At 40.4% G+C, this 15,285-nt stretch overlaps 2 protein-coding genes across 2 annotated transcripts in view; one reads left to right on the forward strand and one right to left on the reverse strand.

Moving 5' to 3' along the window:
* Positions 1–15,285, forward strand: part of SRSF2 (Serine arginine-rich splicing factor 2) — an 18,555-nt gene continuing 3,270 nt past the window's right edge. Inside the window, exons 1-5 of the mRNA XM_051214756.1 lie at positions 1–282; positions 348–528; positions 4,592–5,113; positions 10,072–10,277; positions 14,509–15,236. Of these exons, the coding sequence (XP_051067943.1) occupies positions 159–282; positions 348–528; positions 4,592–4,742 (456 nt within the window). The 5' untranslated portion in view covers positions 1–158 and the 3' untranslated portion in view covers positions 4,743–5,113; positions 10,072–10,277; positions 14,509–15,236. The remainder of the gene's footprint in view (positions 283–347; positions 529–4,591; positions 5,114–10,071; positions 10,278–14,508; positions 15,237–15,285) is intronic.
* MS3_00006596 (uncharacterized protein) overlaps positions 8,326–15,285 on the reverse strand; it is a 19,958-nt gene continuing 12,998 nt past the window's right edge. Inside the window, exon 2 of the mRNA XM_051214757.1 lies at positions 8,326–10,542. The gene's annotated coding sequence lies outside the window, so the exon portion shown is untranslated. The remainder of the gene's footprint in view (positions 10,543–15,285) is intronic.

A 15,285-nucleotide genomic window follows, 5' to 3' on the forward strand; every position in this document is an offset into this window, starting at 1 on the left:
ATCCGATATAGCGATCTGTTTCGAATTACAGGATTCTTTAGACCATATTACAAGAAAGTACCGAAATATGTTTCAATATGCTTTATAGCATGACCTTGTTTTTATCAATGGTTAGCTAGGTCACTAGTCACTGATATCCGGTTTCAGAACTCTGAGTTATGAACAGGTACGGTCGATCTCCACCGAGAATCGATGGAATGGTATCGTTGAAAGTTGATAACTTGGCATACAGAACAACTATTGATGACTTGCGAAGAGTTTTCAGCCGATTTGGCGAAGTTGGTAAGTAACGCGTGTCCTAAAACACGCCCTCTTGTGAAACTTCATTTATGCACCTTTCGTCACAGGTGATATCTACATACCTAGAGATCCCTACACTTTCGAGAGTCGAGGATTTGCTTTCGTTCGATACTGCACTGACCGCGAGGCTGACTGTGCCATACGCGGTATGGATGGCCATAAGGTTGATGGGAGAGAAGTCCGAGTCCAAAGAGCAAAATATGGTCGACCAACTCCAAACCGTCGAAGGTAAGAATCAATTTGTTAAAACTGCTTTTGCGTACATTACCCCAAGTCACAAGTTACATTTCGTTTCGCGTTTATAGCGACCTAACGAAAAGAATTGGATTCGAAATTATTCTAGAAATCATCCATGAAATCTCGGTAATATTGATAAAAAGTAGTATATATTCCCACACGAGATGCTATTTTATGTACTTAAATGTCGATATCACAACTTCCCTGCTAAAAATCCGACGCGATTTTAAAGCAGTGAAATGGTAATCGATGAACATACTGGCATAGATAAATTTTGGAAGCATATAACTCCTGTATTCCACTGTATAATAGCCAAAGTTAAGAATATCTCTGCACGTCTGTATTCAGTGTCGATTGAGAAAACAGAAGTGTGTAAATGCTTTAATCCATCGAATAAAGATCAGACTGGAGTTTGTCTACGAGGACAGTTTGTTGTATGTCACCATCAAAGAACAGGTGCTTAGCACAGTGTTTCTTGACTGATGTGTCGGTTTCATGTTCGGGTGTTGACTGTGAGGTGATCTCTTCAGGATAAATTGTCAAATGGGTTTCCAGCACTGAACGTAACGAAGTATCATAGATATATAGAGATTGCATGTATAAATGTCGTGACAAGTCAGTGATCACAATGGTGGATTGGGTAGGGTCTATTGTGTTGGGATAAATTGGTTGTTTCGACGATGCACATCGGTATTAGGTGTCGATTGGAAAGATAGATGGTGTCTAGAAGGTTTACTTTTGTTCATCTTTTATTTGTCGTTAATGTTTCTATTACGCAGTTGCAGCACCAGTCGCCTAAGTATGAAATAGTAGACTGCGCAAAATTGTTTCTCGGCTACTAGGGTTTCCATTGTTTGTGTTCTATGTGATATCTTTGGTTTGGTAAGTGTAAGCTTGACTCACGTATCCGGATTGTGTAGTCGTGTACTGGTTGCGAACAGTTTTGTTAGATTTAGAAATGTGGTTGGAATTCACCTCGCATTCTATTAGAGCCTGACTCTGGTCGGGTGTCAGAAGGATGCTACATTAAAAGGAGGGTATTTGTGGAGGCAATTTTGCTTCCCGAATAGCTCCTACATTGTTTGTTCCCTATAGGGTGTTGTGTGGAGTGTGTGTATGGTTCTAGTTTCGGTCAGTGCTAGATTAAAATAAACAATAGTCATTGACGTTTCCCATCCTAGAGTTTTTGCAGTAGCATGTTATTATGTTTATTACGAGTCTCTGTAAACCTGGTTGGAGATTGGTATTGCATTTTCATAGTACCAGGACATTGTTCTGGTCTCCCAAAATGCTATATTGAAGTAGACGGTCGCTAATGGTATTCACGTGCCTCTAGTACCGTTTCTACAATTGTTTTCCATACAAATTGATTTGATTGATTGGGGATTGTTCTTCTGAGTTCAATCAGTTTATGGGATTTACTCACCCTAAATTGTGCAGAGTGTGATTCGATAATGTTGCTTGCATATGAGTGCCAGTTGTTACAATGACATGTAAGTGGGGTGTGACTGACTGCTCCAATGTTAAGTGTATTGCGCCTAAAGTGTAATGAGGTGTCTATGGTGTTATATGTGATCTGATTGAGCGTTTGCCTGTCAAATGTTGCTGAACAAACTAGTGTTTGATAGCCGCAAGTGATGTGGACGATGTCTAATATTGTTTAGTTTAGCATTGAGTGGTTCTATTTAACCCGGTGTTATTATATGGGGATGTGTTCAGGTCGGTTGTAGTTAGGTGTGGTCATTAGTGTAGTCACCGATAGGGTTAGGTGAATAATGAATATGTCAGACGGTTTGTGTATATGAACCGAAGTGCTGTTAGGTTAATGAAGGCAGGTATGTATGTGTTTAAAATTTTGTTTTGGATTGTGCTGCAAGAGAAGTGTTAGATTTTCGCAAGAATTTGCATTGTGCGTTCATGTGTTTCATGTTGATCAGGAATTGTTTTGTTGGTGTATAAGTCGGCGAATTCGACACGCGAGATCGTGAATCGAAGAAGGGAGTGGGGAAAATTATGTGTTTGTCCTACCGACTGTTAGTTTGAGTGATGGTGTCAACCACTTGTAAGTATCGTGCAGTTTTCACTCGGGTTCAATGTAGTAGAGTGATGTTAGTTGGTTGTAAGTTTCTACTGAGTCATATAGTCGTTCATTTGTTGGGAATTAACCTTCTTTCATCCAAGTGGGTGTCTGTGCAGATTTGATTATGTGTATGTTGCTCGTATTATTTATTTGTGACACGTAACGTGTTTGGTACAATTGAGTGCTAGGAAACGCACCAGATGATACGAAGTGAAGATAGGTGTTCAAAAAGACAAAATGACTGGGGAAGTCCTGTAGTCACGACGAGAATGAGGACTTTAAGAGATACAGTTCAAGTTTCGGAGGAACGTCAAATAGGACTACCGAATAATCACCACTGGCTTTTATTCTGAGTCATGTTCAGTGACGTCTCACTGCACTGAGTTGTACGATTGGTAGGAGGAGGACCGTTGTTGAGGAGTGATTATTGAATTGCGTTGTGGCCGCGGTTGGGACTTAGTTAGGTTTTGATGATGTATAGAGAAGCTGCGCCGGTGTTTTTACAATTGGTGAGATAATGAAATAATGTATTGTTGTGTTTGTGTAGTAAACAGAGTTAACAGTTGGTGCCCCACAGTATTGGTGGTGACATGTTGTTTGTGCTCAGCTGATGAATTGATAACTGGTTGTCATCCATTTTGTGTTTCAAGTGGGTATCATGCCTTTCGGATTTGTGCAACGTGTTATTCTTTTTAAGGGTACAATTGCTAAATGTTAGACTTCGATTAATGAGGTTGCTATTTTTTTACGTCAAGACAGTTTGATTGAGCAATGAATTTGTGGGCGGATACCACATAAGTAGTAGTAGAAGAAGGATGGTAAGCGGGCGTTGACGGGAAAGTGGGAAAATGCAGGAGAAGTTTTTATTCAGTGGCGTGAATGGATGTGGCATGAAATCATTTATGGGCTTTGGTCTGTTGGATTTATGCCTGCTTAACGAAGCGTCACGGAAGTGATATTGGATTTTGCAGGAATCTTCTGGTGGCTCTTGAGGGAGCGCGTTATATCTCGTAAGAGTTGCCGTTGCACGCCTGTGAGGAGGCGAATTGATGTGGAACTATGAAGAATGGCCAGTGTGTAGTGCTGTAACAGGAACTGGAGTATACACGTCTATGTAGTAGAACCAAATAATAAAGATGTTTAGTGAATGGCATCTGACGAAGGCTGGTTAACAAGCCTAGTGCTTCAGTGATGCCAAAATGAACGTAGCAATCACTGGCGGTGTGCATCGCATCCCGTTAAAATTGCTTCTACATATTGAAACATGATTCTTTTTGTGCATTCCGCTAGAGCCTGACTGTAGTCGGGTGTTTTAGGAATGCTATATTGAAAGGATTGATTTGTTGGCAAAACTACTGTCTACTGTGAATCTCTCCTACAAAGTTGCAGATTCAGATGTTAGATTTTTGTGCATTTTCATAGTACCAGGATATCGTTCTGGTCTCCCAAAAATGCTATATTGAAGTAGACGGTCGCTAATGGTATTCACATGCCTCTAGTACCGTTTCTACAATTATTTTCCATACAAATTGATTTGATTAATTAGTGATTGTTCGTTTGGGTTTGACCAGGTGATTGCCTGACATTTGGACAGCCCGTATAGATGAGATGACAAATAGAAAGCGTTGTGGATGAGAAGTATACTATTAGGATTTAGCCTACCATGAGTGGCGATTATGTAGTATTTGCGTATTATATGCAAACCAATTTTATGGGGATGCTTGTTAGTCTGTATGAAGAATTTCCCGACGGTGAAGTTTTTATATGTTTAGTGTACTGTGTGCATTGATTATTGTGTTTTACTTGGTAATAAGTGTAGGTATAGCTAGTTAATTATTCTCTCTGTATTTCAATTTATCTTGTTATATTTGTTCTACTTCTCTCTTTAATTATTGGTGTCCGCTTGCATGCATCATTTATCACTATTTTTGTGTAACTGTATTCTCGCAAATGAGTTCACTTTTAACTTTTCAGACGATCGGTTACTCCACGACGTAATGGACGGCGTTCTCGTTCTTTCTCGTCTGGTCGTGACAGGCGGTCACCACGTAGAATGAACGATCGATATCGTCTTCCTTCTTCTCCCCGACATTATAGTCGGTCGTTATCAAGAGAACGACGTTGACTGCTGACGCTTATTTAACTTGTTCATTGTTTTTATTGGTTTATACATATATATCATGAATCTATCATCTAACTAAGCCTTTTGCTTTTCTTATCAGCTAATATCCTGCCGATATGGATTGCCTGTATGCTATGCTGATACATGGGAGATTGCTGTTGTTCGCAGTGTCAGGCGAGACAGTTTTGATCAGTTAGCTGTTTGCAGATTTTTAACTCGGAGTTTAGCTGTTAATCTGGAAACATAGTTGTGCTGGTGTGCAGTTAAATCTTTCCGGCAAAGCGGCTGTCTGATGGTGAGACTAGCAGGTTTTGCTGTGGTGCTGTAGCTGTTCACACATTGTGTTATGGGGATTAGTCGGTGTAGGTCTAAAGGTTGCTCTACAGAGTAACCAAGATAGCCAATTCTCAAAGCGTGAACAGAATTTGCTTGCGGACATTTGGCGTTGACAACCAAGGTTGTTCATGCTGGTGGGTGTGTGAGCTGTGGGGTGGTTACATGACTGCAGCAGGATTGCCGAAAAGTGGTGGTTCTAACCCCGTTCTTCGGGCCTAGATTCTGGTTATCCTGATGCGTACGGTAAGCCACTGGAGTAATTGATAAAACATTTTCCAAAATATATAACAGATAACCGTATTATGAAGTGTCCGAAGAATTTGCGCCTTCGGTAAGGCATTTCACGTCTGCCTTCTATTGTGCGTTGGGTATGTAACGTATTGTATTGTATCGTATTAGTCGTCGTGATTCCAATGCAATGTTTTGACAATGCGCTGGACATGGTTGTTTCAGTGTTGTAAGTATATATCAACCGATAAGTTGCGGGCTCTAACCCCACCTCACCTACCTCGGTTTGGGGAATTCGGTTAGTATCATTAGCTTTCACATAAACAGTGCGACTCAAAGTCGAGTTTATAAGCCTGTGTTTAATAAATGGTTTACACTACATACTTCATATGCTTAGTTTAAGGAGGTCTTCGTGTGTCTGATGGCTTATCCAGCAGCCTGATAGTATGCTTTATGTATTTAAATGTTGATGCTCATTAGTTTCTTAGTCTAAATTTAACGGAATTTTATGCGAACTGGCTTGAGCATCGATAAAGATGGTGGGATATATCTATTTTGGAAGTGTGTAAATGCTTTAATCCATCGAATAAAGATCAGACTGGAGTTTGTCTACGAGGACAGTTTGTTGTATGTCACCAACAAAGAACAGGTGCTTAGCACAGTGTTTCTTGACTGATGTGTCGGTTTCATGTTCGGGTGTTGACTGTGAGGTGATCTCTTCAGGATAAATTGTCAAATGGGTTTCCAGCACTGAACGTAACGAAGTATCATAGATATATAGAGATTGCATGTATAAATGTCGTGACAAGTCAGTGATCACAATGGTGGATTGGGTAGGGTCTATTGTGTTGGGATAAATTGGTTGTTTCGACGATGCACATCGGTATTAGGTGTCGATTGGAAAGATAGATGGTGTCTAGAAGGTTTACTTTTGTTCATCTTTTATTTGTCGTTAATGTTTCTATTACGCAGTTGCAGCACCAGTCGCCTAAGTATGAAATAGTAGACTGCGCAAAATTGTTTCTCGGCTACTAGGGTTTCCATTGTTTGTGTTCTATGTGATATCTTTGGTTTGGTAAGTGTAAGCTTGACTCACGTATCCGGATTGTGTAGTCGTGTACTGGTTGCGAACAGTTTTGTTAGATTTAGAAATGTGGTTGGAATTCACCTCGCATTCTATTAGAGCCTGACTCTGGTCGGGTGTCAGAAGGATGCTACATTAAAAGGAGGGTATTTGTGGAGGCAATTTTGCTTCCCGAATAGCTCCTACATTGTTTGTTCCCTATAGGGTGTTGTGTGGAGTGTGTGTATGGTTCTAGTTTCGGTCAGTGCTAGATTAAAATAAACAATAGTCATTGACGTTTCCCATCCTAGAGTTTTTGCAGTAGCATGTTATTATGTTTATTACGAGTCTCTGTAAACCTGGTTGGAGATTGGTATTGCATTTTCATAGTACCAGGACATTGTTCTGGTCTCCCAAAATGCTATATTGAAGTAGACGGTCGCTAATGGTATTCACGTGCCTCTAGTACCGTTTCTACAATTGTTTTCCATACAAATTGATTTGATTGATTGGGGATTGTTCTTCTGAGTTCAATCAGTTTATGGGATTTACTCACCCTAAATTGTGCAGAGTGTGATTCGATAATGTTGCTTGCATATGAGTGCCAGTTGTTACAATGACATGTAAGTGGGGTGTGACTGACTGCTCCAATGTTAAGTGTATTGCGCCTAAAGTGTAATGAGGTGTCTATGGTGTTATATGTGATCTGATTGAGCGTTTGCCTGTCAAATGTTGCTGAACAAACTAGTGTTTGATAGCCGCAAGTGATGTGGACGATGTCTAATATTGTTTAGTTTAGCATTGAGTGGTTCTATTTAACCCGGTGTTATTATATGGGGATGTGTTCAGGTCGGTTGTAGTTAGGTGTGGTCATTAGTGTAGTCACCGATAGGGTTAGGTGAATAATGAATATGTCAGACGGTTTGTGTATATGAACCGAAGTGCTGTTAGGTTAATGAAGGCAGGTATGTATGTGTTTAAAATTTTGTTTTGGATTGTGCTGCAAGAGAAGTGTTAGATTTTCGCAAGAATTTGCATTGTGCGTTCATGTGTTTCATGTTGATCAGGAATTGTTTTGTTGGTGTATAAGTCGGCGAATTCGACACGCGAGATCGTGAATCGAAGAAGGGAGTGGGGAAAATTATGTGTTTGTCCTACCGACTGTTAGTTTGAGTGATGGTGTCAACCACTTGTAAGTATCGTGCAGTTTTCACTCGGGTTCAATGTAGTAGAGTGATGTTAGTTGGTTGTAAGTTTCTACTGAGTCATATAGTCGTTCATTTGTTGGGAATTAACCTTCTTTCATCCAAGTGGGTGTCTGTGCAGATTTGATTATGTGTATGTTGCTCGTATTATTTATTTGTGACACGTAACGTGTTTGGTACAATTGAGTGCTAGGAAACGCACCAGATGATACGAAGTGAAGATAGGTGTTCAAAAAGACAAAATGACTGGGGAAGTCCTGTAGTCACGACGAGAATGAGGACTTTAAGAGATACAGTTCAAGTTTCGGAGGAACGTCAAATAGGACTACCGAATAATCACCACTGGCTTTTATTCTGAGTCATGTTCAGTGACGTCTCACTGCACTGAGTTGTACGATTGGTAGGAGGAGGACCGTTGTTGAGGAGTGATTATTGAATTGCGTTGTGGCCGCGGTTGGGACTTAGTTAGGTTTTGATGATGTATAGAGAAGCTGCGCCGGTGTTTTTGCAATTGGTGAGATAATGAAATAATGTATTGTTGTGTTTGTGTAGTAAACAGAGTTAACAGTTGGTGCCCCACAGTATTGGTGGTGACATGTTGTTTGTGCTCAGCTGATGAATTGATAACTGGTTGTCATCCATTTTGTGTTTCAAGTGGGTATCATGCCTTTCGGATTTGTGCAACGTGTTATTCTTTTTAAGGGTACAATTGCTAAATGTTAGACTTCGATTAATGAGGTTGCTATTTTTTACGTCAAGACAGTTTGATTGAGCAATGAATTTGTGGGCGGATACCACATAAGTAGTAATAGAAGAAGGATGGTAAGCGGGCGTTGACGGGAAAGTGGGAAAATGCAGGAGAAGTTTTTATTCAGTGGCGTGAATGGATGTGGCATGAAATCATTTATGGGCTTTGGTCTGTTGGATTTATGCCTGCTTAACGAAGCGTCACGGAAGTGATATTGGATTTTGCAGGAATCTTCTGGTGGCTCTTGAGGGAGCGCGTTATATCTCGTAAGAGTTGCCGTTGCACGCCTGTGAGGAGGCGAATTGATGTGGAACTATGAAGAATGGCCAGTGTGTAGTGCTGTAACAGGAACTGGAGTATACACGTCTATGTAGTAGAACCAAATAATAAAGATGTTTAGTGAATGGCATCTGACGAAGGCTGGTTAACAAGCCTAGTGCTTCAGTGATGCCAAAATGAACGTAGCAATCACTGGCGGTGTGCATCGCATCCCGTTAAAATTGCTTCTACATATTGAAACATGATTCTTTTTGTGCATTCCGCTAGAGCCTGACTGTAGTCGGGTGTTTTAGGAATGCTATATTGAAAGGATTGATTTGTTGGCAAAACTACTGTCTACTGTGAATCTCTCCTACAAAGTTGCAGATTCAGATGTTAGATTTTTGTGCATTTTCATAGTACCAGGATATCGTTCTGGTCTCCCAAAAATGCTATATTGAAGTAGACGGTCGCTAATGGTATTCACATGCCTCTAGTACCGTTTCTACAATTATTTTCCATACAAATTGATTTGATTAATTAGTGATTGTTCGTTTGGGTTTGACCAGGTGATTGCCTGACATTTGGACAGCCCGTATAGATGAGATGACAAATAGAAAGCGTTGTGGATGAGAAGTATACTATTAGGATTTAGCCTACCATGAGTGGCGATTATGTAGTATTTGCGTATTATATGCAAACCAATTTTATGGGGATGCTTGTTAGTCTGTATGAAGAATTTCCCGACGGTGAAGTTTTTATATGTTTAGTGTACTGTGTGCATTGATTATTGTGTTTTACTTGGTAATAAGTGTAGGTATAGCTAGTTAATTATTCTCTCTGTATTTCAATTTATCTTGTTATATTTGTTCTACTTCTCTCTTTAATTATTGGTGTCCGCTTGCATGCATCATTTATCACTATTTTTGTGTAACTGTATTCTCGCAAATGAGTTCACTTTTAACTTTTCAGACGATCGGTTACTCCACGACGTAATGGACGGCGTTCTCGTTCTTTCTCGTCTGGTCGTGACAGGCGGTCACCACGTAGAATGAACGATCGATATCGTCTTCCTTCTTCTCCCCGACATTATAGTCGGTCGTTATCAAGAGAACGACGTTGACTGCTGACGCTTATTTAACTTGTTCATTGTTTTTATTGGTTTATACATATATATCATGAATCTATCATCTAACTAAGCCTTTTGCTTTTCTTATCAGCTAATATCCTGCCGATATGGATTGCCTGTATGCTATGCTGATACATGGGAGATTGCTGTTGTTCGCAGTGTCAGGCGAGACAGTTTTGATCAGTTAGCTGTTTGCAGATTTTTAACTCGGAGTTTAGCTGTTAATCTGGAAACATAGTTGTGCTGGTGTGCAGTTAAATCTTTCCGGCAAAGCGGCTGTCTGATGGTGAGACTAGCAGGTTTTGCTGTGGTGCTGTAGCTGTTCACACATTGTGTTATGGGGATTAGTCGGTGTAGGTCTAAAGGTTGCTCTACAGAGTAACCAAGATAGCCAATTCTCAAAGCGTGAACAGAATTTGCTTGCGGACATTTGGCGTTGACAACCAAGGTTGTTCATGCTGGTGGGTGTGTGAGCTGTGGGGGTGGTTACATGACTGCAGCAGGATTGCCGAAAAGTGGTGGTTCTAACCCCGTTCTTCGGGCCTAGATTCTGGTTATCCTGATGCGTACGGTAAGCCACTGGAGTAATTGATAAAACATTTTCCAAAATATATAACAGATAACCGTATTATGAAGTGTCCGAAGAATTTGCGCCTTCGGTAAGGCATTTCACGTCTGCCTTCTATTGTGCGTTGGGTATGTAACGTATTGTATTGTATCGTATTAGTCGTCGTGATTCCAATGCAATGTTTTGACAATGCGCTGGACATGGTTGTTTCAGTGTTGTAAGTATATATCAACCGATAAGTTGCGGGCTCTAACCCCACCTCACCTACCTCGGTTTGGGGAATTCGGTTAGTATCATTAGCTTTCACATAAACAGTGCGACTCAAAGTCGAGTTTATAAGCCTGTGTTTAATAAATGGTTTACACTACATACTTCATATGCTTAGTTTAAGGAGGTCTTCGTGTGTCTGATGGCTTATCCAGCAGCCTGATAGTATGCTTTATGTATTTAAATGTTGATGCTCATTAGTTTCTTAGTCTAAATTTAACGGAATTTTATGCGAACTGGCTTGAGCATCGATAAAGATGGTGGGATATATCTATTTTGGAAGTGTGTAAATGCTTTAATCCATCGAATAAAGATCAGACTGGAGTTTGTCTACGAGGACAGTTTGTTGTATGTCACCAACAAAGAACAGGTGCTTAGCACAGTGTTTCTTGACTGATGTGTCGGTTTCATGTTCGGGTGTTGACTGTGAGGTGATCTCTTCAGGATAAATTGTCAAATGGGTTTCCAGCACTGAACGTAACGAAGTATCATAGATATATAGAGATTGCATGTATAAATGTCGTGACAAGTCAGTGATCACAATGGTGGATTGGGTAGGGTCTATTGTGTTGGGATAAATTGGTTGTTTCGACGATGCACATCGGTATTAGGTGTCGATTGGAAAGATAGATGGTGTCTAGAAGGTTTACTTTTGTTCATCTTTTATTTGTCGTTAATGTTTCTATTACGCAGTTGCAGCACCAGTCGCCTAAGTATGAAATAGTAGACTGCGCAAAATTGTTTCTCGGCTACTAGGGTTTCCATTGTTTGTGTTCTATGTGATATCTTTGGTTTGGTAAGTGTAAGCTTGACTCACGTATCCGGATTGTGTAGTCGTGTACTGGTTGCGAACAGTTTTGTTAGATTTAGAAATGTGGTTGGAATTCACCTCGCATTCTATTAGAGCCTGACTCTGGTCGGGTGTCAGAAGGATGCTACATTAAAAGGAGGGTATTTGTGGAGGCAATTTTGCTTCCCGAATAGCTCCTACATTGTTTGTTCCCTATAGGGTGTTGTGTGGAGTGTGTGTATGGTTCTAGTTTCGGTCAGTGCTAGATTAAAATAAACAATAGTCATTGACGTTTCCCATCCTAGAGTTTTTGCAGTAGCATGTTATTATGTTTATTACGAGTCTCTGTAAACCTGGTTGGAGATTGGTATTGCATTTTCATAGTACCAGGACATTGTTCTGGTCTCCCAAAATGCTATATTGAAGTAGACGGTCGCTAATGGTATTCACGTGCCTCTAGTACCGTTTCTACAATTGTTTTCCATACAAATTGATTTGATTGATTGGGGATTGTTCTTCTGAGTTCAATCAGTTTATGGGATTTACTCACCCTAAATTGTGCAGAGTGTGATTCGATAATGTTGCTTGCATATGAGTGCCAGTTGTTACAATGACATGTAAGTGGGGTGTGACTGACTGCTCCAATGTTAAGTGTATTGCGCCTAAAGTGTAATGAGGTGTCTATGGTGTTATATGTGATCTGATTGAGCGTTTGCCTGTCAAATGTTGCTGAACAAACTAGTGTTTGATAGCCGCAAGTGATGTGGACGATGTCTAATATTGTTTAGTTTAGCATTGAGTGGTTCTATTTAACCCGGTGTTATTATATGGGGATGTGTTCAGGTCGGTTGTAGTTAGGTGTGGTCATTAGTGTAGTCACCGATAGGGTTAGGTGAATAATGAATATGTCAGACGGTTTGTGTATATGAACCGAAGTGCTGTTAGGTTAATGAAGGCAGGTATGTATGTGTTTAAAATTTTGTTTTGGATTGTGCTGCAAGAGAAGTGTTAGATTTTCGCAAGAATTTGCATTGTGCGTTCATGTGTTTCATGTTGATCAGGAATTGTTTTGTTGGTGTATAAGTCGGCGAATTCGACACGCGAGATCGTGAATCGAAGAAGGGAGTGGGGAAAATTATGTGTTTGTCCTACCGACTGTTAGTTTGAGTGATGGTGTCAACCACTTGTAAGTATCGTGCAGTTTTCACTCGGGTTCAATGTAGTAGAGTGATGTTAGTTGGTTGTAAGTTTCTACTGAGTCATATAGTCGTTCATTTGTTGGGAATTAACCTTCTTTCATCCAAGTGGGTGTCTGTGCAGATTTGATTATGTGTATGTTGCTCGTATTATTTATTTGTGACACGTAACGTGTTTGGTACAATTGAGTGCTAGGAAACGCACCAGATGATACGAAGTGAAGATAGGTGTTCAAAAAGACAAAATGACTGGGGAAGTCCTGTAGTCACGACGAGAATGAGGACTTTAAGAGATACAGTTCAAGTTTCGGAGGAACGTCAAATAGGACTACCGAATAATCACCACTGGCTTTTATTCTGAGTCATGTTCAGTGACGTCTCACTGCACTGAGTTGTACGATTGGTAGGAGGAGGACCGTTGTTGAGGAGTGATTATTGAATTGCGTTGTGGCCGCGGTTGGGACTTAGTTAGGTTTTGATGATGTATAGAGAAGCTGCGCCGGTGTTTTTACAATTGGTGAGATAATGAAATAATGTATTGTTGTGTTTGTGTAGTAAACAGAGTTAACAGTTGGTGCCCCACAGTATTGGTGGTGACATGTTGTTTGTGCTCAGCTGATGAATTGATAACTGGTTGTCATCCATTTTGTGTTTCAAGTGGGTATCATGCCTTTCGGATTTGTGCAACGTGTTATTCTTTTTAAGGGTACAATTGCTAAATGTTAGACTTCGATTAATGAGGTTGCTATTTTTTTACGTCAAGACAGTTTGATTGAGCAATGAATTTGTGGGCGGATACCACATAAGTAGTAATAGAAGAAGGATGGTAAGCGGGCGTTGACGGGAAAGTGGGAAAATGCAGGAGAAGTTTTTATTCAGTGGCGTGAATGGATGTGGCATGAAATCATTTATGGGCTTTGGTCTGTTGGATTTATGCCTGCTTAACGAAGCGTCACGGAAGTGATATTGGATTTTGCAGGAATCTTCTGGTGGCTCTTGAGGGAGCGCGTTATATCTCGTAAGAGTTGCCGTTGCACGCCTGTGAGGAGGCGAATTGATGTGGAACTATGAAGAATGGCCAGTGTGTAGTGCTGTAACAGGAACTGGAGTATACACGTCTATGTAGTAGAACCAAATAATAAAGATGTTTAGTGAATGGCATCTGACGAAGGCTGGTTAACAAGCCTAGTGCTTCAGTGATGCCAAAATGAACGTAGCAATCACTGGCGGTGTGCATCGCATCCCGTTAAAATTGCTTCTACATATTGAAACATGATTCTTTTGTGCATTCCGCTAGAGCCTGACTGTAGTCGGGTGTTTTAGGAATGCTATATTGAAAGGATTGATTTGTTGGCAAAACTACTGTCTACTGTGAATCTCTCCTACAAAGTTGCAGATTCAGATGTTAGATTTTTGTGCATTTTCATAGTACCAGGATATCGTTCTGGTCTCCCAAAAATGCTATATTGAAGTAGACGGTCGCTAATGGTATTCACATGCCTCTAGTACCGTTTCTACAATTATTTTCCATACAAATTGATTTGATTAATTAGTGATTGTTCGTTTGGGTTTGACCAGGTGATTGCCTGACATTTGGACAGCCCGTATAGATGAGATGACAAATAGAAAGCGTTGTGGATGAGAAGTATACTATTAGGATTTAGCCTACCATGAGTGGCGATTATGTAGTATTTGCGTATTATATGCAAACCAATTTTATGGGGATGCTTGTTAGTCTGTATGAAGAATTTCCCGACGGTGAAGTTTTTATATGTTTAGTGTACTGTGTGCATTGATTATTGTGTTTTACTTGGTAATAAGTGTAGGTATAGCTAGTTAATTATTCTCTCTGTATTTCAATTTATCTTGTTATATTTGTTCTACTTCTCTCTTTAATTATTGGTGTCCGCTTGCATGCATCATTTATCACTATTTTTGTGTAACTGTATTCTCGCAAATGAGTTCACTTTTAACTTTTCAGACGATCGGTTACTCCACGACGTAATGGACGGCGTTCTCGTTCTTTCTCGTCTGGTCGTGACAGGCGGTCACCACGTAGAATGAACGATCGATATCGTCTTCCTTCTTCTCCCCGACATTATAGTCGGTCGTTATCAAGAGAACGACGTTGACTGCTGACGCTTATTTAACTTGTTCATTGTTTTTATTGGTTTATACATATATATCATGAATCTATCATCTAACTAAGCCTTTTGCTTTTCTTATCAGCTAATATCCTGCCGATATGGATTGCCTGTATGCTATGCTGATACATGGGAGATTGCTGTTGTTCGCAGTGTCAGGCGAGACAGTTTTGATCAGTTAGCTGTTTGCAGATTTTTAACTCGGAGTTTAGCTGTTAATCTGGAAACATAGTTGTGCTGGTGTGCAGTTAAATCTTTCCGGCAAAGCGGCTGTCTGATGGTGAGACTAGCAGGTTTTGCTGTGGTGCTGTAGCTGTTCACACATTGTGTTATGGGGATTAGTCGGTGTAGGTCTAAAGGTTGCTCTACAGAGTAACCAAGATAGCCAATTCTCAAAGCGTGAACAGAATTTGCTTGCGGACATTTGGCGTTGACAACCAAGGTTGTTCATGCTGGTGGGTGTGTGAGCTGTGGGGGTGGTTACATGACTGCAGCAGGATTGCCGAAAAGTGGTGGTTCTAACCCCGTTCTTCGGGCCTAGATTCTGGTTATCCTGATGCGTACGGTAAGCCACTGGAGTAATTGATAAAACATTTTCCAAAATATATAACAGA

This window comes from Schistosoma haematobium, chromosome 2, assembly GCF_000699445.3.
Source record: "Schistosoma haematobium chromosome 2, whole genome shotgun sequence".
Lineage (NCBI taxonomy): Eukaryota > Metazoa > Platyhelminthes > Trematoda > Strigeidida > Schistosomatidae > Schistosoma > Schistosoma haematobium.